Source organism: Mandrillus leucophaeus, unplaced genomic scaffold (genome assembly GCF_000951045.1).
Source record: "Mandrillus leucophaeus isolate KB7577 unplaced genomic scaffold, Mleu.le_1.0 Scaffold103, whole genome shotgun sequence".
Lineage (NCBI taxonomy): Eukaryota > Metazoa > Chordata > Mammalia > Primates > Cercopithecidae > Mandrillus > Mandrillus leucophaeus.
The window spans coordinates 7,107,378-7,128,075 of NW_012098432.1; the positions used below are offsets into that span (position 1 = coordinate 7,107,378).

A 20,698-nucleotide genomic window follows, 5' to 3' on the forward strand; every position below is an offset into this window, starting at 1 on the left:
GCCATGAACACCAACGATGCCAAGGAGTATCTGGCCCGGAGGGAAATCCCTCAGCTTTTTGAGGTAGGGGCTAGGGCTGGCCGACGGGCGGGAGCATCCGGGGACTGCATCTCGGGGGTTCGGGGTGAGGCAGCCGCGCCCCGTCCCACCTTCCCCACACGGGGCATGTAATTGAAGGGGCTTGCAGAAGCACACTCGCCCGCTCGCCCGAGGGTAGTCGCGTTTCCCGCGGGTTGCCAGGGTCCTTGTCAGATGGCTGGGCTTAGAAGCCTGAATCTTGCAGATCAAGTTTCAGTCTTCCAGCAGGGTTCTGAAAGCAGCCTGCCCCCATCGCGCCCCTCGGATGTGGACACCCAGGGTGGGCTCCAGACCGCGGCCGGGCCGCGCTCTCTGGAGGCGAGGGCCAGGCCAGGTGGCTGCACTATCTCCCAGCAGCGAGTAAAGATTCGAAACTGAGGGATTCAGAGCCCTAGTCACTCTACTTGTCCAGGGTTGGAACCCCTGGGGGAAAGAGGAAATGTGGACGAAGGCAGCCCTCCCCGGAGACAGCTTGGAAGAGAGAGATGAAGATGCAAAAAGCAAAACCCAACCTATCGAGTGCCACCTCCCCGGTGACAGGCCCCCAGCGTTGCTCTGCGCTTTCGCTGAATGAACTCCTGAGCACGTTTTTCCGTTGCCTAGGAAGGGTTGGGCCGCAGGTTTCGCCAGTGCTCGACAACCCACCTGGAGATAGCGGGTCCGGGAGGGAGCTGCGAGGCGGGCGGACTCCTGTTGCTCAGTCTTCAAACCGAAGCACAGCATCATCTGCACCGGGACCCAGAGTGGGGGGAACACTTGGAGACTGAGAGAGAGGAGGCTTGAGGAATGAACCTTAGTCGGTTCTAAGCCACAGCCCCTGTCTCAGGTCGTTTTGGCTTCCTTTCCTTCTCTTTGTATTTGAATTTAAAAACATTCCTGAATCTCAAGTGCTTTTGCTTGAAGTGGGGGGGGGGAGGAGGAGAAAAGAATAGAAGCAAGCCAAGCTTCCTAAGCGAGCTCTGAAAGGGGAAATCCATTCTCTGCAAACCTCGTTCCCATTTCTGAAAACTGATAGACTGATATCGTAAACTAAAGGTCATGAGGGTTTTTTCCCCCCGATTTGAGGGATTTGTTCTGTTAAAAGGAATTTTAAAGCACCACTGGAGAAAATAATTTTGCGTCAGTTTCCCTAAACTGTCTTTAAAATGGGTTGCCATAATTACAGATCTTCTTTTCTCTCACCTCTATAAGCCACCGTTTTCAGGTCATCTGAAGTCAAGATTTCCAGGTGAAGCATTCACTGAGCTCAAGCGTGGTATGTGAAGCCCAAATCTAGCAAATGTGTTACTCCTGCGTGAAAATAATTAGGTGGTGTTGCGTAAGGACAGGTCTTGAGAATGTGTGGGAATCTTAAGAGGTGTTCTTTTTTTGTTTTAATTTTCAAAAAGTAAATATGGAAATTAAGAGGCGAAGGTTTTTCTCACAAAGATTACTACTGAGATGTATTTCATTTCTACGCTTCTGAAAGAATCATTGAAAACATCTGTAGGAGGACCACGTGATTGCAAAAATTCCTACATAGTACATCTTTTTGATATATAAATGTGGGTACTGTTTTTCCTCCTTGGTGGAAGGTAACCACAGAGAATTTTGATAGTTTATTAAAATCTACACCGTGTATGCAAATAAGTTATGGCAGGCCTTTTTGTTAAGGTTTTAGGTTTTTTATTTACTTTTCTGCATATGAATGGGATAAATAATGCACACCCAGAAAAGGAAGTCAACTTGCTTGGGTGAAATACAGTAATGGACTTAGATTCACTTCTGGACAGTAAGATGTAAGTAGACTGCTGGTGACCTCCAAAGGCTACATCCTTCAGTAAGACGAATCTGTGCTATGCGCAGCTCAAGAGGGAAGGAGAATCTGGCAGTTCTCCATGTGATGAGTGTAGACTGTAAAACTAAATACTTTAGGTTTTTAAAATGGATTTTGCCCACCACAATATTCTAAGTGTACAAAGTTTAACAATTAGCTATCTACTAAACACCAAGACATTGGCCCCAGCTGTGGATATTAGAGGCCATTATAGACAAATTGATTATTGTATTGACGTATTTTCAGACAAGTAAATATATCTAACTGACCTTTTCAGATTTTTTCCTAATTTGAGACATCATGTAAGCCAAATGGAATATGGGATATCTCTGGTAGGTTCATGTTTGAAATGTGTTTCCGGTTTTAGACTTTTTTAAAACCACTTTCTTATTATTTTGTCATGAGTTCTTAATTCTGGCTAACTTTATGGTGTGTATATTGATCTTGTACCTTACAGCAGAGATTTGGCAATCAATTTGAATACTGTGGAAAGTCAAATTAGATTATTCAAGGTCTCAAAGGGTTCACTCAGAGACTGAGCAATAATATGTGCTGGTTGTCTTCAATCCCTGAGAGTGGCTGGCTGTTAGAAAAAACGATCTGAATTATCCATGAAGGAATGGAACTCATTGCCCTATTTTAAAATCAGTGCCCTTTGGAGAACCAGTTTTGTTTAAGGATGCTGGAAATGTATATTTTCAGAAAAGAGTCATTGAGTGTGTTCACCTATTTTAATAGTAGGGATTAAAAGAGGGCATTTTGCAGATGGCACAGAGAATCTCATGTTTTCTGTTATCTTACACTACATTTCTGCAACAGGTACAGAGAAGAACATATGGGTTTTGGAATCAGAAACATTGAATTGAAATCCTGGGCCTAGGTGTAGAATTCTAGTTGAGTAAACTGGAGTAGTCACTAACATCTCTGAGTTGTGATTTCCTAATCTATAAAATGGGGGTAATAAAGTCACACAGGGCTGAGAATGCACTGGGTATGCAAATAAATATATGACATAGAGGCTTTTATTTATTAATAAGATTAATACTGGCTTGGCATATGGGAGAAATGTGAGAAGCTCAACTGCAATGTGTGTGTATATAGGACAGATTTTGACAAACAAACTGGATTGGATGCCCTGGTAGTTTTTTCTGCTCCCTCTGCAATTGAACTTGGCTGATAGAGGTGCACACTCTAGCTTACTCTATTTAGGATTTCAGAAAACAAACGTACCTGGTGAGAATTGCCTACCATTCTGAGCAAATTACACAGGAAATAATTGAAAATAAAATACTGTATTTAAACAGATGTCAGCCCTTCAAAGGGTGTTTTGTATGCTAACAATGTATATTGGTAAGAATAATCCTTTATGCTTTTTCCATGAAATACTCCAAAGGAAAATATTTTGTACATCAGTCCAGCTTCCAGGAATCAGCATTTCCAAACTGGTAGCGTTTTTAGAAACTAGTACCAGTGACACATCAGACACCATGAACCATGAAAGCAATAGCAGGATCATGCCTTTTTTCCTTTCCCATCTGGAATCTTAGTGGATATTGTAGTGGCCTACTCTATGTCAAACAGTAATTTTTTTTTTTTAGTCTCAGACCTCAGTTTTTTTGAGTCTCACTTAGATTTGAGCTTTGAGGGATTTTTTTTCCAATTGGAAAACAGTTAAATATGCACCTACCAAATGTCAGGGAAAGCATCAGTATCTGGGGATTGAAAAATGAATGAGACTCACTCTGTGTTGTTGAAGAGCTTATAATTTAGAAGAGAGACCAATGCATAACCCAATGGTTTCAGTATAAATGACAAACAAGTATGATGTTTTATGCTGGATACCATGAGAACACAGAAGAAGGGGTTCACAGACCAACCTAGGGATTCAGAGAAGACTTCCTGATAGTAATAATAACTAAAACCACCAACAAAGTTTGTTCGGCACTTACTATGTGCCATGCACTTAATGTGCACTGTACAAATATGAAATTATTTAATTCTTTAAAAACTCTATGAGGTATTTATTATTACCCCCATTTTATAAAAAAAGAAACTGAGGTTTAGAGACATAAAGGGTGGGTAGCAGTGAGACAAATAATGACTGGGGCATTTTCACATGCTGCATTTTATCTCACTGTGATAAAGTGAACGGCTCTTCCATTTTAAACTATCTAGTTGCCTGAATTGCTTAAGAGGCAGAGAATGCTGAACTGAAAACTAATTAGGCAAGAATTTAAGGGATTATCTTAATGACTCCATCAGATTGTAATTTCAACTCTGTTTGTTAAAAGACAAATGCAAAGAACAAAAACAACCAGAATCCAAAGATGAGCCATAACACTATTTTAACAAAGGTGGGTGGGGCCACGTGCGGTGGCTCATGCCTGTAGTCCCAACACTTTGGGAGGCCAAGGTGGGTGGAGGCCGAGGTGGGTGGATCGCTTGAGGTCAGAAGTTCGAAACCAACCTGGTCAACATGGTGAAACCCTGTCTCTACTAAAAATACAAAAAGTAGCTGGGCATAATGGTGTGCACCTGTAATCCCAGCTACTCGGAAGGCTGAGGCAGGCGAATCACTTGAACCAAGGAAGTGGAGGTTGCAGTGAGCCAAGATTGTGCCACTGTACTCCAGCCTGGCCAGCAGAGTGAGACTCTATCTCAGAAAAATAAATTAAATTAAATTTTTAAAAAAACAAAGGTGGGTTTAAAAGTATTTGTACATATTTTGTTATATTTCAGAGCCTTTTGAATGGACTGATGTGTTCTAAGCCCGAAGACCCAGTAGAATACTTGGAAAGTTGTTTACAGAAAGTCAAGGAACTGGGTGGCTGTGACAAGGTGAAATGGGATACATTTGTAAGCCAGGAAAAGAAGACCTTACCTCCGCTAAATGGAGGACAGTCACGGAGATCCTTTCTAAGAAATGGTAATGTATATGGAGAATAATAGACAGTTTTATAGCAATTTGTATAGAATTTATAGCAATTCTCTTTAAAACATGCCATATAGACTATACACAGTGATTTCATTTTTTGAGTTCATAAATGCCTGAAGTCCTTGGATCATGATTAATTTCTCTCTGCTACGAATTCTAATCACTTCCATAAAAAGACAAACAAAATTACACACCGTTGTCCAACAATTCACTAGAGGCTTAATGAAATTTTATATTACTGACTTCATTATTTTGCAAAATAAATTACATTAGCAAACCATACATACATTTTTCTTAAAATTGCAAATAAGATTTCTCACAATAAATGAATAGAATAGAGGTATAATTGGTAGTTACTGCATAGCAGTTCAGCATTTTTTTATTAACTAGAAAGAGATTTGGCTTACTAATGTTTCCAAGTTCAGAGTTCATAATAATGCATCTGCATAAACGCATGTAAAGTTTATACTAGTGATAAAAGAAAAACTTCAGCCAAATTAAATCTAAAGGAGTTTAATTGAGCAACAAACAATTCATGAACTGGGCAACCCCCAGAAACACAGCAGATGCACAGAGAAACCAGTGCAGCCACATGGTGGAAGATTTATAGACCAAAAAAGGGAAATGACATACAGAAATCAGAAGTGAGGTACAGAATGGCTGGATTGGTTACAACTCAGCATTTGCCATATTGAACACAGTTTGAACACTCAATCGTGTATAAATGGTTGAAGTACAGCCGCTGGGATCGGCCAAGACTCAGCTATTGTTACAGGTGCATACTCCTAAGTTAGGTTTTCAATCTTGTCTACCTATTAAGCTAGGTTGCAGTTTGTCCGCAAGGACTCAAATATAGAAGTATGGAGTCCTTCTCAGGTCATATTTAGTTCACTTTAACACTAGTTAATTCAGTAAAAAATTTTTAAGCATCTACTGAATGCAAGGTATTAATTAATACATTAATCTAGGCATTTGGGTGCTATAAAAGAAGTTGGAAAAGTGAACTTGTTTAAATTTTAGGAGTTGTTTAGAACTAAAAACTGTAGTTTATTAGAGAAGATTCATGGTGTTTTGATCTCTTTCTGAAACATGTGCTTATCAAAATTAGGGGTTCAACATGAGCCAACCAGCCTTTCAACTTCTAGATGAAGTTGAGACGTATAATAGTATGTGCAAATTGGAATCAGCTCAAATCAGGGGAAACTAAATTCTGTTCTAGTGGCCAAGATCATTACATTTTCAAAACTGAAACCATTCTCAAAAACTATACAACAAAAGGTTTGTGCTATACAGACAGCATCTGAAATGGAGACAATTCTATCTGCAATGAATATAAGCAGGAAGCAAATCTTAGTTTGCTTAACCTTATTAGTCATGACCCACATAGATTTTATTTGAATGCAGTGTGGGAAAAAGTCATAGTGTGCTAATTTTCAAGGAACACAAGCAAAAGAAGGCAAACAGAAATAGCTTTTCCTAAGAAACGTCTCTAAAGAAAAGTGTCCTTCACCGTTCATGCAGAAGTCAGTGATATGACCCTGACCAAATTTCCCAGTGCTGCTGAGAAGTAATGAGATGCCTGAAGTTGCTATTTAAAACTAATTTTACAAACTTTCAAATGTTATAATGGACCAAAAAACAGAAAAATAGCTAGAAAATTTTTGGTGTGACTATAAGGTAATGAGATTAGCACTCTGAGTCTTAGCAATTAATCTCATTACCGTGCAAGGTCTCTCACTGCTGTCCGTCAGGTAAAATAACACTCAGTACAAAATAAGCCATGTGGTTACATTCTATGGGGAGTCCTAAGGTAAGGTTGTGTCTTTATATACTTACTAAATCAAATTTGCACCAAATATTTTGATTTGACCTTTAGGACCTTACAATACCAAAGAGATTTTTCTCTTGCCATACAGTCTATTCATAGACCCACGTTCTGGTTTGATAACCAAGCAGAGTCCCAGGTATAAAGTTCACTCTTTGTAAATCAGCAGGATTTCTGGTTCACTGAGAACAGCCTGATACACAGAGTAGCAAATGAACAGAATTGGAGTTTAGAACTCCAAACTGTGCAGACACAGCTTAGATATGCCCTCTCTGTGGGCAGCAGGTACTCATGGTTGTATCTTTAGCCAGTTGCTGCTGCAGCATACCACTTAGTACATTACTACTTTGGTGAATAAATGATATTTTTGTGGGCTTGAACAGTTCATACACATCCCCAACATACGGGAAGCTTACTTCCCAGGGTGTCATCATACTTAATGTCTGGCTCCCTGTTAAATACATACCCCGTGCTCTTGTTAGATCAAGCGAGGTAAATATGGGAATCTGCTTTCTAAACCTTAAAGTACTAATAAACTTCAGGTATACATTTTAAAAATTAAATCTGAGAAGCTATGACATCTACTTAGTCGGACGCTGCTCTGAGTGAGTGTAAAAGTGACTGCAACAAAATGAAATCTTGATACTTCTATTTGATACTTTTTTATACTGTTACTTGGCCTGATTGTACATTGAAGCTAGGCAGGTCATGTGGCAATAGAGAATGGTAAGGACTGTGGCCAAACTAGAGAGCAGAGCTAGAGAGAACAATCATTGTTTAAAGACAGTTAAGTACAAATTTTGCAAAAATGTCCAGCTGAACAAAACACATCTGTGGGGCTATGTTGGGTACACAAATTGTGAGTTTGGAATTCCCAATCTAGCAGGATAAGCTAAAACAAGAATGGAAAATGTAGGCTTAATTTTCATTAAAATAAGATTGCATGTTAATTTTAGGTTCTCCATACCCACTGATACTTTACCAAAATTCCCACACGGGGATCTTTTAGTTAATCATCAAATACAAAATTTTCATATACCTATGGTGGTAAGAATGTGGCATCACATGGTCTTGTATCTGAAAGGTATGCTAAAAAGCGGAAAATGATTTCTAAACTGGTCCTATAATAATACAATTCTATTTTATGAAATACTTTATTCATTTGTGCTTTGAAGGTTTTAGTTGTAATGTGTGGAATCATTTATTACATTCAACAAAATTCCTAACTGCCCAGTATCTTAAAGCATAGTGATTATTTCTAGAAATGAGTGATTCATGCATTTTTTGTAAAAATATTGCCTTAGCTATGTTAATGTGTTATTACTATGAAAAATTATTCTGTGAAATGAAACATTTTCATCATCTAATCAAGTTACTTTCCTAAGTTAAAATATGATAAAGCAAGGATTAAATTATTGGCTGTCTTTAAAGCATTAAATATGAGGTAAGCATCCCTTTCTTTCTGCCACATGCATACAATTGAATAATTATCTGTAAATAAGAGTTCTAATCCCATAACCCCAAACATTCATAGAGCCTGTCTTCCAGAATATCTCATTATCTTATATTCAACGTGTCCAAAACCAAACACACTATATTTATTTCAAAACCAGCACTTACTTCTTTTCCTGTTTCCATGAAGTCAGCCGGTAAGTCAGTTGGGCAATAAATTAACCATTTATTGAGTACTACTATGTGTCAGACATTCTTTTAGGACTGAAAATCCAACCACCAGGAAAGAACAGACATGGCACCTTCCTTTGGGGACCTTACAGCCTAGCAGTGAAGTCAAGCAGCAGGAATATAAGTAGGAGCACAATGGCACCATAGGAAAATCACATGCTAAGGAATTAACCATGTTAACAAAGGACTGAATCTAACCTAGGCTGGGGTTCAGGATCGGCTTCCTGGAAGAGGTGATGTGCTTATATTTGGAGCCGAAAGCTAAGTGTGTGTTAGCTAGAGAAGGATGAAAGAGATTGTACCAGGGAACAGCGAAGAGAAGTTCCTGAGGCAGACAAAGAGGCTGTAATTTGGTTAGGAATGAGAGAAGTCCAATATTGCTGGAGCAGAAAAGAGAGGGCAGAAAGATACTATATGAAATGCAGTATGGTCCTTATCCTTTTAGACTTGAAGCCTGGAAATTGTTTTTAAACTGTCACCTCCTTTCATTTCTCATATTCCAACCCTAATCATATCCTTCAGATCTGGCCATCCATTTCCGTTTCCCCTGCTACCACTCTAGCCTAAGCCTTCATTTCTCATCTGTTGATTACTTTAACAGCCACCTAGCTGCTACTCTTTCTGTTCTTAGTCTTTCCCTGCTCCAATTCATTTTAACTAGCAGATTAACCTTCCTAAAACATGTATTTCATTTCATTGTTTCCTTTCTCTTACCAACCCTCCCCTGCAAATCCTCCACTGGCTTTCTACTAAAGCTAAACCCTTTACCATGGTAAAGGGTTCAGGGACCTCCACATTGAACCACGCTCTGCCCACCCATTTTATCTTCTGAGTTTTCTCTATGGGAAACTATTTCAGTAAGACATTCTTTTTATTATTAATTCAACAAATATTTATTGGACACTGACCATCTGCCAAGCACAGTTCTAGATCCCAGGGATACAGAGCTCCAGACCATAGGTAAGGCCCCTGCTCTCATGAAACTTATAATCCAATTGGAGAAGACAAACAATGAATGAATGGATAAATGAAGAAACTCTCAGATGGTGAAGTAGGTACTGTGCAGAGCGTTAGAGTGATGTCCCTGAGACTCACTAGGAGGCTGCACTAGATTAGAAAGTCAGTAAAGTCCTCTTGCAGGAGGTGACCTTTAAGGTAAAGTGTCAATGACAAGAAGCAGTCAGCCATGGGAGCAACAGGGGAAGAACATTTCAGGCAGTTGATTGTGGTGGCAAGCATGGAAGCAGGTAGATCAGTAAATAGTCTATTATGATATTCCAGGTAAAATATGATGATGGCTTTGGAAGAGTGATAGTAGAGATGGAGGGAAGCATATGCATTTGGTATATGTTTTGCAAATAAAGTATTGGGAATAGATGTGCAGAGAGAGGGAAGAAAGTAATCAAGGATAATGTTTCGAATTTTGTCTAATGTTGGATGAACTGATTAAATTTCAAGGCAGAGCAGGATAGTGTTGTTGGTGCTTTTCCTGAGGTAGCCCCTCCCAGATCTTTCTAAAGGAGATCTACTGTCATCTGCAGACTACTCAGTGCTTTTCATGAAGCTAAAATGAATCTAGTGGGTCCGTGGTCAATGGCCTTATTTATTGTATCAACAGAGAATGGAAAGTTCTAACGGATCAACATCCCTGGGAGGAGATGTGAGCCTTATGCCATGCTAAGATACGGTAGTCAGCAGAATTCCTCATGGAAGGCCAGGTGGCCTCCTGTTTGCTTTGTGCGAGTGCCTTTTGGGTAGTTAGTGCTTCTCTGTGCCTCCTAGAATACTGACACCTGAGGTAAAGAAGAGGGAGCCATAAACTATATATCAACAACTGCTTGAGACCATCTCCCTAGTTTGGACTTGCCAGCCCTGTCCTCTGGTCCTTTTGAGTATGTCATTTGAATTTCTGACTGGGAGTCTTCATAGTGTTCCCACCAACTGGGTTATATTTACTGCATTTCATAACCTGTGCTTGTCTTTGAAAGTTCAGGTCCTGCCTCCTTTGCAAGTCCTTTCTTACCACTGCAGCCCAAATGTAATTCATTAAATTACTGTGGTGTTTATCAGAGAGATACTCATTTTACCACTTATCGTGACTGGTGTTCATACAGCTATAAGATATAAACATATAAGCTCTAGTTTATAAGCACTGAAGGGACAGAACTACATCTTATTCTTACACTAAATTACTCTTAACACACTAACATATCTGGCGTGTTATAAACAGCAATAAATAGCAAGTATTTGTTGCCATTATAGATACAAACTTAAACTTTTACATCTTTAACTCAAGTAGATTAAAAATAATAAGTAAATTGATAAAGTAAAACTAGATGATATTATAAGATATTCCAATTGTAGGAATTATTTGCACCCTCCTACTGACCATGACAGTACTTTAATTTTTTATTCATTATGCCACCAAGCCATTCCATTAGATCACAATAGCATTTCTGGGTCATAGTAAGCAGCTTGTCTATATTTGTTGAATGAATGAAATACACAATACATAAGCATTAGCTTTATGGACAGGCAGCTGCATATGCTTGTGAAGGTTATGTACTACATAACTCCAGAGAGCACCATTTGCAGAGGCCACGATGTATGCAACCTACCAAACAAAACTAGGTAGTATCTGAGAAGGTTCCTTTTAGGGCAGAGGGTGGTAAAGTTTCATGAGCCAAGTTCATCTCACTGCCTGTTTTTATAAATGAAGTTTTATTGGAACACTGGCACACTCATTTGTTTATTATATTGTTTATGACTGCTTTCATACTACCATGGCTAAGTTGAACAGAAACTGCACAGCTCACAAAGCCCAAAATATTAACTATCTGCCCCTTTGTGATAAAGCCTGCTGACCCCTAAGGGAGACTTCTTCCAGTTGAGAACAAAACAGACCCATTTCATTTTAAAATTGCTTTTACTAATTGTTTAAGTGTGAAGAGTGTTTTATTATGGTGTTTTTTCCTTTTCAAAGTTATCTTACTCTTTTGCAGTAATGCCTGAAAATTCAAACTTTCCATATCGGCGGTATGACCGGCTCCCTCCAATCCATCAATTCTCCATAGAAAGTGACACGGATCTCTCTGAGACTGCAGAGTTGATTGAGGAGTATGAGGTTTTTGATCCTACCAGACCTCGACCAAAAATCATTCTTGTTATAGGTATGAGGACAGAAAGCAAAAATTCTCATACTGTTGCTACCTTTGTTTATATATTTACATTTCAAAAAAGTAAATCGTGTATTGTATGTGCAAACACTTAGTTGGATAATGACAATCAATAGAAACAAAAGCTCAGGGGACAATAAATGGAAATATTCTTAGTATAAGTTGCAATAAAATGAAAATTGTTATAATTATATAATCTAATGCCTATTGCATTTTCATAGATTCCCATTAAAATGTCATAGAAAATCTCTATAATGAATTGAAAGTAATACCTTCAAGATTTATTGTCCTGTGGTTTTATGTATTTAATCTTGATCACAGATAACTGAGCCAGTTGAAGTTTTCTAAGAGCTGGATGTGGTGGTAGTCCCAGCTAGTAGGGAGGCTGAGCCAGGAAGATCCCTTCAGCCCAGGAGTCCAGCCTGGGCAACATAGTGAGACTCTGTTTCTAGAAGAAAAAAAGAAAGTCTTCTAAACATGATGTGATTTTTACCCCTTTGAACCAACAAATTAAATTTTTACTCACTATTAACTTTAGAGGGAAAAATAAATAATAATATATTGGTAAAGGTTCATATAAATGAATCTTCTTTATGGCAGATTGGCACCTGTAATAAATCCAAAGTTTCATTGTTAAAAGACAAATAAATCTAATAGAATAGTGTTTTACATAGCACATAACATCTGAGTATTAGCCAAAATAACAATGATAATAGTTCATTTTAAAAGTTGCCACTATGAATCTTATGTTGAATATGGAAATATCAGCTCCATGACATTTCACAGGAATAGAAAATGAAAATGTTTTAAATATTTTTGAAAAATTCCTTTTTGGTCAAGGAGGGAGGATCACTTGAGCCCAGGAGTTTCAGACCAGCCTGGTCAACATAGCAAGACCCTGTCTCTACAAAAAATTTTAAAACTTAGCTGGGCGTGGTGGCACACACCTGTAGTCCCAACTATTTGGGAGGCTGAAGTGGGAAGATAGCTTGAGCCCAGGAGTTCGAGGTTGCCGTGAACTCCACTGCACTCCAGTCTGGGTGACAGAGAGACCTCATCTCGAAAAAAGAAAAAAAAAATTGTGGCTATTTTTGCAAATTCTTTCTCAAAATCTATAAAAATCATGAAGAGACCTGTGAACATGCAACATGTAGTCATTGTTTCACATTCCAGTTAGAATCACCTTTCACAGAGATGACCAAAAGCAAAACTCTGGCATGAAATGTTCAAAGCTGTTCTAGCCGGTTGCATTAACAGAGTGCCAGATTTATAGAGACCCCATGCAAGGAAGTAGTAGTGCTCCAGAGGACATAGCAATGTTGACAACTAGGAAAAAAGCATGCAAATAAACACACCAAGCTATAACAAGAATTTAAGCTCACTAGACTAGAAGGAATGACATTTGTATATTTTAAAGTGAAATGAAAATGAAATTGCAAATATATCTAGCCCTGAATTGTTAAAGACAAAATTACAGGAAGAGAGTTTAAAGTCAGTTTTTGAAGAGTTAAAATATTTTTTTGGAGAGTTAAAATATTTTTATGGCTTTATGGTAGCCACTGTTATGCCATAAATCTCTATTCTTGCAAGTGGAATGCATTCTTTTTGTGCTTAAAATTTTCAAGTCCTTACCTAGAAGACAGGGAAACCCTTTAATAAATGATAGAACTACAGGTGAAAAATAATCGGGAATTATGTCATCATTTTATGATTTGTATGTGGACAGAACACGTTCTTTCTATTTTGCTGTTCTTGCTGCTAGTAATAAAGTATTGGTCATTATTAACAGGATGAACAAATGGAAGCTTGATTGTTCATGAAAATGGTTTGATAGCAAATTGATCTTGTATAAAAGAGCACAAATATTTTTTGTGTGTACTATGAATTTTATATGAAAATGATTAAAATATTTCAATAAGCTAAGATCTTTGGAGAATATGTAAATGCTCAAATCTCTCCCACTTCACATTTCTTTCTATTCAGTGAAATCAACTTGTTTCCCGAGGTTGTGATTCTCATTATAGGCTTACATGCCGTATTGTAACATTTTATATATTATAAGAATGATGAACCAATAAGTGTAAATAATTTTAAGAGGATTGAAACAAGGGAAGAAAGGAGAGGGTGGATCTTAGGTTGTCTGAGAGAATTGGGGCAATTTTGTGACTTTTTTGGAATTATAAAATAATTGTACCTAAACCTTACAAATTTGTATTAGTTCGAACCTAAAAATGTGAGAGTGGGGTGTAGATGCCCACATGGTTTCTCTTCTAGCACTGCAGAATTTTTTTAAGGCTGACTCTCTTGGAACAGATACGAATCTCTCTTATGTTAACATAATCATAAAATATCAGTGAGATGGACCCTAATATTTATAAGTATTAGAGATAAGTGAACAGACCAAAATTAAGCCCATTCTGGCTCTAGAAAATTAAATTGATTGGAACTTTCAGTTTTCAAAGTAAAATTAATTTGATAGAAACTTTCAGTAATTAAGCTCATCCAACAAATTAATGACAGAGAATATCTCTGTCAATTGTGCCAACTGCATTTTTTGTTGTCTACTGTTGCCTCCATTAGTTGACAAAATTTTTTTTCTTGAAAGTACCATAACATTCTCAGTGTGTCTGAATTTTTAAAATTAATGGAGTGTATGATCTCTTAGTTTGGTGGTTGTGATTAAGTGTGGAAATATAGCTTCTGAAAGATACCTGATTCTTCAAGGAATAAATCAGTTTGAATTTGTCAATGGAATTGGTCAGATAATTTTTTTATTTCAAGTCAATTCATGATTTGCCCATATATTAGTAGGTTAAAAGCAGCTATTTAAAACCAAAACTTACTTTTGATTTGAAAAATAATCTAGTAGAAGTCTTTAATCCATTTTGATTTTATTTTGCATATGACAAGGGATAGGGGTCTGGTTTCTTTCCTCTGTATATGGATGTCTAGTTTTTCCAGCATCATTTATTGAAGAGACTGCTTTTTACACGGTGTGTGTTCTTGGCATCTTTGTGGAAAATGAGTTCACTGTAGGTGTGTGGATTTGTTTCTGGGTTCTCTATTCTGTTCCATTGGTCTATATGTCTGTTTTTACATTGCATAAAACTCTTGCATTCAAACAATATAAGGCAAGGACATGCATGAGCAAACATTTCAAAAAAGATTTAAATACGCTGTGTAAATACTGGTGGGCCTTTGTCTAAAAATAATGGTTACATTTCACCGAATTACACATTAACTCTCTGTTGGCGTAGAATCCATTATTGTTATTTTGATCATTGTTTTTTATATCCCACAGATTTTTCTTTGATTACAGGAGGAAAAATGTTAGATTTTACATAGAAAAATGTCAAGATTTCTTTCAACTACATTGTTCAAAAAAATTTTTAATTAGCTATTTGCTCAAATAGGTAGAGGAAAAACCTGTATCTCTCATTTAATACAGTTGGTCAAGACAATTCTTTCCTTGATGAAGTCTCTACTTGCTTTACATTCAAAGACAGCACTGAGAAAGCCGCAAATGGCTTTCCTATTTAACCACCTGCCTTGGTGACACAGAATCTGCATCCCAGATGAAGTAGTAGTTGTATAAAAGGGAGGTTCTTATTGTATCAGAAGATCACAGTTTTGCCTGTTTTAAATACTAGGTGGTCCAGGAAGCGGAAAGGGTACTCAGAGTTTGAAAATTGCAGAACGATATGGATTCCAATACATTTCTGTGGGAGAATTATTAAGAAAGAAGATCCACAGTACCAGCAGCAATAGGAAATGGAGTCTTATTGCCAAGATAATTACAACTGGAGAACTGGCCCCGCAGGTACTGCTGTATAATTTTCTTTTATTCTGCAAAATGTTTTCCTACCACTTGAGTGTACTAAGTTTAACTGTGGTTTTGTTTTGTTTTTTTTCATCCTTTCTGTTTATAAAAGGAAACAACAATTACAGAGATAAAACAAAAATTGATGCAAATACCTGATGAAGAGGGCATTGTTATTGATGGATTTCCAAGAGATGTTGCCCAGGCTCTATCTTTTGAGGACCAAGTAAGAATGTCTCCTTCTATTTTAAATGGACTAATTTTTGCTTAAAATTTTGGGAATTAAAACAAAAAGACTTCTTGGAAGACTTGTGGTGCTTTTGAATGAATTCTGGTCTGAAAACAGGCAAATACATCAGTGTGGGTTGGCAGAAGGTCATTTCTTTGGCAAACACTTAAAAATTGAAGACAGTCTCTGCCAAAAGGAAAGATAGCTAATAATAGAATGCTTTTTATTGAAAAATGCAAATCTCTCTAAAATTTATTTCAGAATACTTTTCATACAATTGTTTTTTATCTTGAATTACTAAGAATAAGCCTTATTCAGTACTGTCCAGGGATGCAAAACATTACCCTGTACTTATATTCATGCCAACCAAGGAAACTTTCTTCGGGTTGTGAAATACTGAACCACCTACGTAGATTAAGATAGGGTTCGGTTGCCAGAATTTGAGTAGGCTATGCCTGCTCAACCCCCAACACATCTGTTTTAAAGGAAAGTAAATCAATTAAAGTATTTTATATATCTATTTAAGCTTTAAAATCTCATGTTAATTGGTTTTTCATTTTAAAAAATTAAGGCTGGACTCAGTGGCTCACGCCTGTAATCCCAACAATTTGGAAGGCTGAGGTGGGTGGATGGCTTGAGCCCAGGAGTTCCAGACCAGCCTGGGCAATATGACAAAACCCCATCTCAAAAAAAAAAAAAAAAAAAAACCCCGAAAATAAACCAGGTATAGTGGCGCACACCTGTAGCCCCAGCTACTCAGGAGGCTAAGAGAGACTGAGAGGCAGGAGAATCACCTGAGCCCAGGACATCAAGACTGCAGTGAGCCAAGATGGTAGCACTGCACTCCAGCCTGGGTGACACAGCAAGACCCTGCTTCAAAAAAAATTTCTTTTAATTACAGAAGTAATATATGCTCATACAAATTTTAAGCCTATCTGTAAAACATGAAAGTCCATCAACACCCTCCCATCCCACTGCTCCTCCTTTCCTGAGAAATAGGAGTACTGTTAGGTTTGTTATATATTCTTCCAGACCTTTTTCTATACTTAGATGCATACATACATGTATGGACACACATGCACATGCTCATATTCAAATGCATTCTAAATTTTCATAACGACTTTTCCAAGTTATATCAATGTTGAATGAGAGTATCTTTTTCTAGAGACCCTTTCCAACCAGATATGATTCATATGTGAAATTTTTGCCAACCTGATAAGTAAATGGCATTTTGTGTTTTAAACTTGCATTTCTTGGGTTACTATTAAGGTTAAGTATGTTTTCATACACTCATTGGCCATTTGTATTTCTTCCTTATGTGAATTGCCTGTTCTCCTTTGCCCATTTTTCTACAGACTTTTAAATATTTTTCTTATTTGTTTCAAGGAGCGTTTAACATATTACAGATACCGTATTATACAGTATTAGGTAAAATACGATGTCAGTTTGTGTATCACATGAAAGAAGCCTGGAGTTGGGCAGTTCACGGCCAGGGTAGCTTTACAAAACATTTTTTTGAATGTTCCCATTAACTGTTTTGGATCACCTATTGTACTAGAATGTTTGCCTCCCCTTCTTAGGTTTCCTCTCCCACCGTCAGTCCAGAGCCTCTGGTGCTCAGTCAGCTTAAGGGCTTGGTTCTAATTGTTCTGGCTTTGAAGAGAGAAAAACTGGAAAATATCTGATGAAGTTTTGTTATTGCTGTTGCTACCACATTATATTCTGTTGAAAGCGGGTGCTATGGCAGTCATTGCATGTGATTCTTGGTTATTGGCAGAAGTGTGATAGGCAGGGAGGCAGGCATTGCCACCCAAACCTGGTTCTCCCACCCACATATTGAATGTGCTAAACTTGGTAGGGACAAGCAGATGAAGCTACTTGATTTTTTTTTTTTTTTTTTTTGTCTATTGCTTTTTAAACATGCTATGTTGAGTATCTTTCTTTTTTGTTGAACAATAACTCAGGATGAGTCCCTGACTTTTCTGGTCACTTAAAAAACATTAACAAAAGATCTCATTTTCAGCTCTTGAAAAGTCCAGTCCAATCTAAATCAAAACTTTAATTTCTTATTCACTTTAACATATCTCTGCTGTCCCCAGCTTGGACGAGATTCAGACTCAGAAACCTAAGGTGGTATATCAGAACTTGAAATTCCTACTCGTGTGACTTGCAGTAGATGGGAGAGGGAGGGAAGAAAGGATTGCCTCCTACATAGGGAAGAGGTAGGAAAGCATAACCCTCTGGTAACTCTCTCTGGATACCTGATCAATCTACATCTTCTTTTATATAGCCTAGTCATAGGTAACAGTACTGATTTGGGGTCTGTTAGCAAATTCTATAGGATGGTCTGTTATCTCTATGTAGAATGTGCAGCAACTTACATTTATTGTTTTCAACCACATTTCTGAGACTGAAAAGGTCCAATTTAACATCTTCTTAGGATGGCATTCTAGCAGCCTGGAGGTTCTTTGCCACTGTGGGCAGTACAGAGGTGTCTGAGGTCGATGTCACCTTTGCTTATCCTGCAGGAGTTAAGCGGGTATGGAGGCAAAGCTGAAATGTTATTGTAAAGCAGTGTCAGGGTCAGCCCTGATGATTCTACACCCTATGTAGGCTTAAGCTTCTGGGGTGTCTTTTTTTCTGCTACCATTTCTGACACCAAATGTGTGGTCTTCCACACCAGTTCTCCAGTTCTCCAACACCAACTGGGTGCCTAAGAATTCAGTTCAACTTGGACACTATCCAGAGTTAGTTCAGACCCCACAGGTTAAGAGCTCAGTTCCACAAGTCTGCTCCTGCTTCAGACATCAGTTGCAAGTCCCAGCAACCACCTGTACTTCTGATTGTCAGTCTATAAATTCAGGGTTTCCATAACACTCTTCACAGGTTGTATAATTCACTGCAGTGCCTCAGAGCTCAGAAAAACACATTTAGTGGTTTATTATAAAGGATACAACTAAATATATATTTTTATTATACTGCATCTTCTCAAGGTTTTGCTTTAACTTAGTTTTTGTTTGTTTGTGTAAATATAGGCACATACACACATACCAACATTTTCCCCAAGATTTCCCCACAGATCTGGGGTGTGAGAAGAGGTGAATTTCTGATGTCAGCCATATATGGGTGATGATCAGACCACTGTAACAAAAGGGCCTGACCCTTAAATGGCTTTTAGAATGAAGAAGTGCATTTTTTGTCTTTTGGAATAGTCTCCATGTGAACAGTCCAGCTTCACTGGGCAGCTTTTTTCCTTGAGATCACTGAGGGACCATGGTTCCTCTCAGGTTTTTCTGCCATCTCCTAGGACACTGTCACTGGCAGGATGGTTGAAACAGGGTTGTCATCACATATGGGTTCCAGCTAGCATGGAAGGGGAAGAGAATGTGAAGGTCTGAAGTCTCAAATCTGGAAGTGACATCCATTTCTTCTGCTCACATGGCATTGCTGAGAATTTAGTCCTGTTGGAATTGGGAGGAAGGCCGGAAAGTAGAGTCCAGCTGGGCAGCCAGGTGCCTGGCAGCAATGCTATTACTATAGACATCTGGGAGAACTAACTAGCAGCTTCTCCCACAGTTTGCCTCTCTGGCTACGCAAATGCCCGCCTGCTCCCTTCTTCCCACACCTACAGTGTACTCACTCACTCCCCAAGTAAAACAACCAGAGTCCCATCAGTTAGTTCAAAAGTGGAGAATCTCTACTCCCTATATAGTTTTCTTCATCAGGTCTAGCTTTGACTTCTCATACTCAGTCACCTGGAAACTGAACTTCAAGTTATCTTCCTTGTCTATCACTAATGAAGAGTGGAGGAGCAAGCCAAGGACAAGTGAAATAAAGGCTCCTATTTAAAAAAGGAAAGTTTGAGAATATATACAGTAGTCCCTGAACCATAGTGAATCCTGTTAGGCAGGGATTGCAAAGAGTCCTTGCCTTGGCAGTACCTCTGAGAAGTTCTTCCTTGTCCATTATCTGCATGACACATTGAAGTAGTATATTGGAGACTAATATGCTCTCCTCTCCTTTTTTTTTTTCTCCTAAGTGACAAGATCCTTCTCTGTCAGCCAGGTTGGAGTGCACGGGCACCACTGTAGCTCACTGCAGCCTCAAACTCCTGCACCACATTCAGCTAGTTTTTTAAAAACCTTTTCGTAGAGACAGGAGCTCCCTGTGTTACCCAGGTTGGTTTCAAACTCCTGGCCTCAAGTGATCATTCTCTCTCAGCCTCCTAAGTGCTGGGATTACAGGTGTGAGCCACTGCAAATGGCTGAAACCTGTTTTAAGTTAAAAAAGAAATGCCTTTTTTTGGCCTAGAATTATGTTTACTTTGGTAAAAACTATTTCTTTCCAAATTTGGTAGATTTCCCCTCAAAAAGAGGAAAAAACAAAAAGCTTCCAGTCTGTGCTAGAAACTATATCATAAGTTCTTTTCCAGAGATAGTTATTAAGCTGCTTTCTTTTTTATCTTCCTGTTTTTCTTTTTTCTTTTCATTTTTATAGATTGAGGGTACAAGTGTAGTTTCATTACATAGATATATTACATAGATATCATTACATAGATACAGTGGCGATTTCTTTGTTTTCTCATTTTAATGACAATTACCTTGAGACCATCTGAAACAGTGGGCTTGGGTAGAAAGGCAACATCCTTAGTCTAGGTTTTGCTTCAGGGCTAGGTGCCCTTTTTTTGGTGGTGATGGTGGTCGGTTAATGGGAATTCTTTTTGCAACAGCCTAATCTCCTGCTGTTTGGAGGTATACAAGCATACAAGAAGTTGGCTTGTTTAACCTTGTGTGGTCTTAAATTACTGAATACTTTCTTTTCTCTTACATGTGCTCATAAAGTAGTCAATTCTTCCTTGAGTTAATCTATTTCTTATAATATTTTGCTAAGTGCAGCAAAGAGCAGTCAACGTACACAGGTACTCTAGCTCTTTCCAGCCATGTGTTTAGCTATGGGCTCCATTGGAACATGATCTGCTTCCCAAGTGATCACAGTGATAATGATGTTAGGCAATGACATAACGGGGGTTATCAACTTTCCACTCTAAAATGTCTGTGCCCTTACTACCCAAGCAAATCAATGTCACATATTTCAGTTTTTTTGATATGGTAGCATCCCCCCCCACTTATGTGACTA

At 38.3% G+C, this 20,698-nt stretch overlaps 1 protein-coding gene across 3 annotated transcripts in view; it reads left to right on the plus strand.

Annotated features, from left to right (window-relative positions):
* AK5 (adenylate kinase 5) overlaps nt 1-20,698 on the plus strand; it is a 155,444-nt gene continuing 134,746 nt past the window's right edge. Inside the window, exons 1-5 of one of the 3 annotated variants that reach the window (XM_011977952.1) lie at nt 1-63; nt 4,634-4,820; nt 11,412-11,507; nt 15,164-15,333; nt 15,446-15,559. In XM_011977952.1, the coding sequence (XP_011833342.1) occupies nt 4-63; nt 4,634-4,820; nt 11,412-11,507; nt 15,164-15,333; nt 15,446-15,559 (627 nt within the window). In that variant the 5' untranslated portion in view covers nt 1-3. Of the gene's footprint in view, nt 64-293; nt 1,307-4,633; nt 4,821-11,339; nt 11,508-15,163; nt 15,334-15,445; nt 15,560-20,698 lie in introns of those variants that run through there. The other 2 variants (XM_011977935.1, XM_011977942.1) reach the window with 2 other exon arrangements.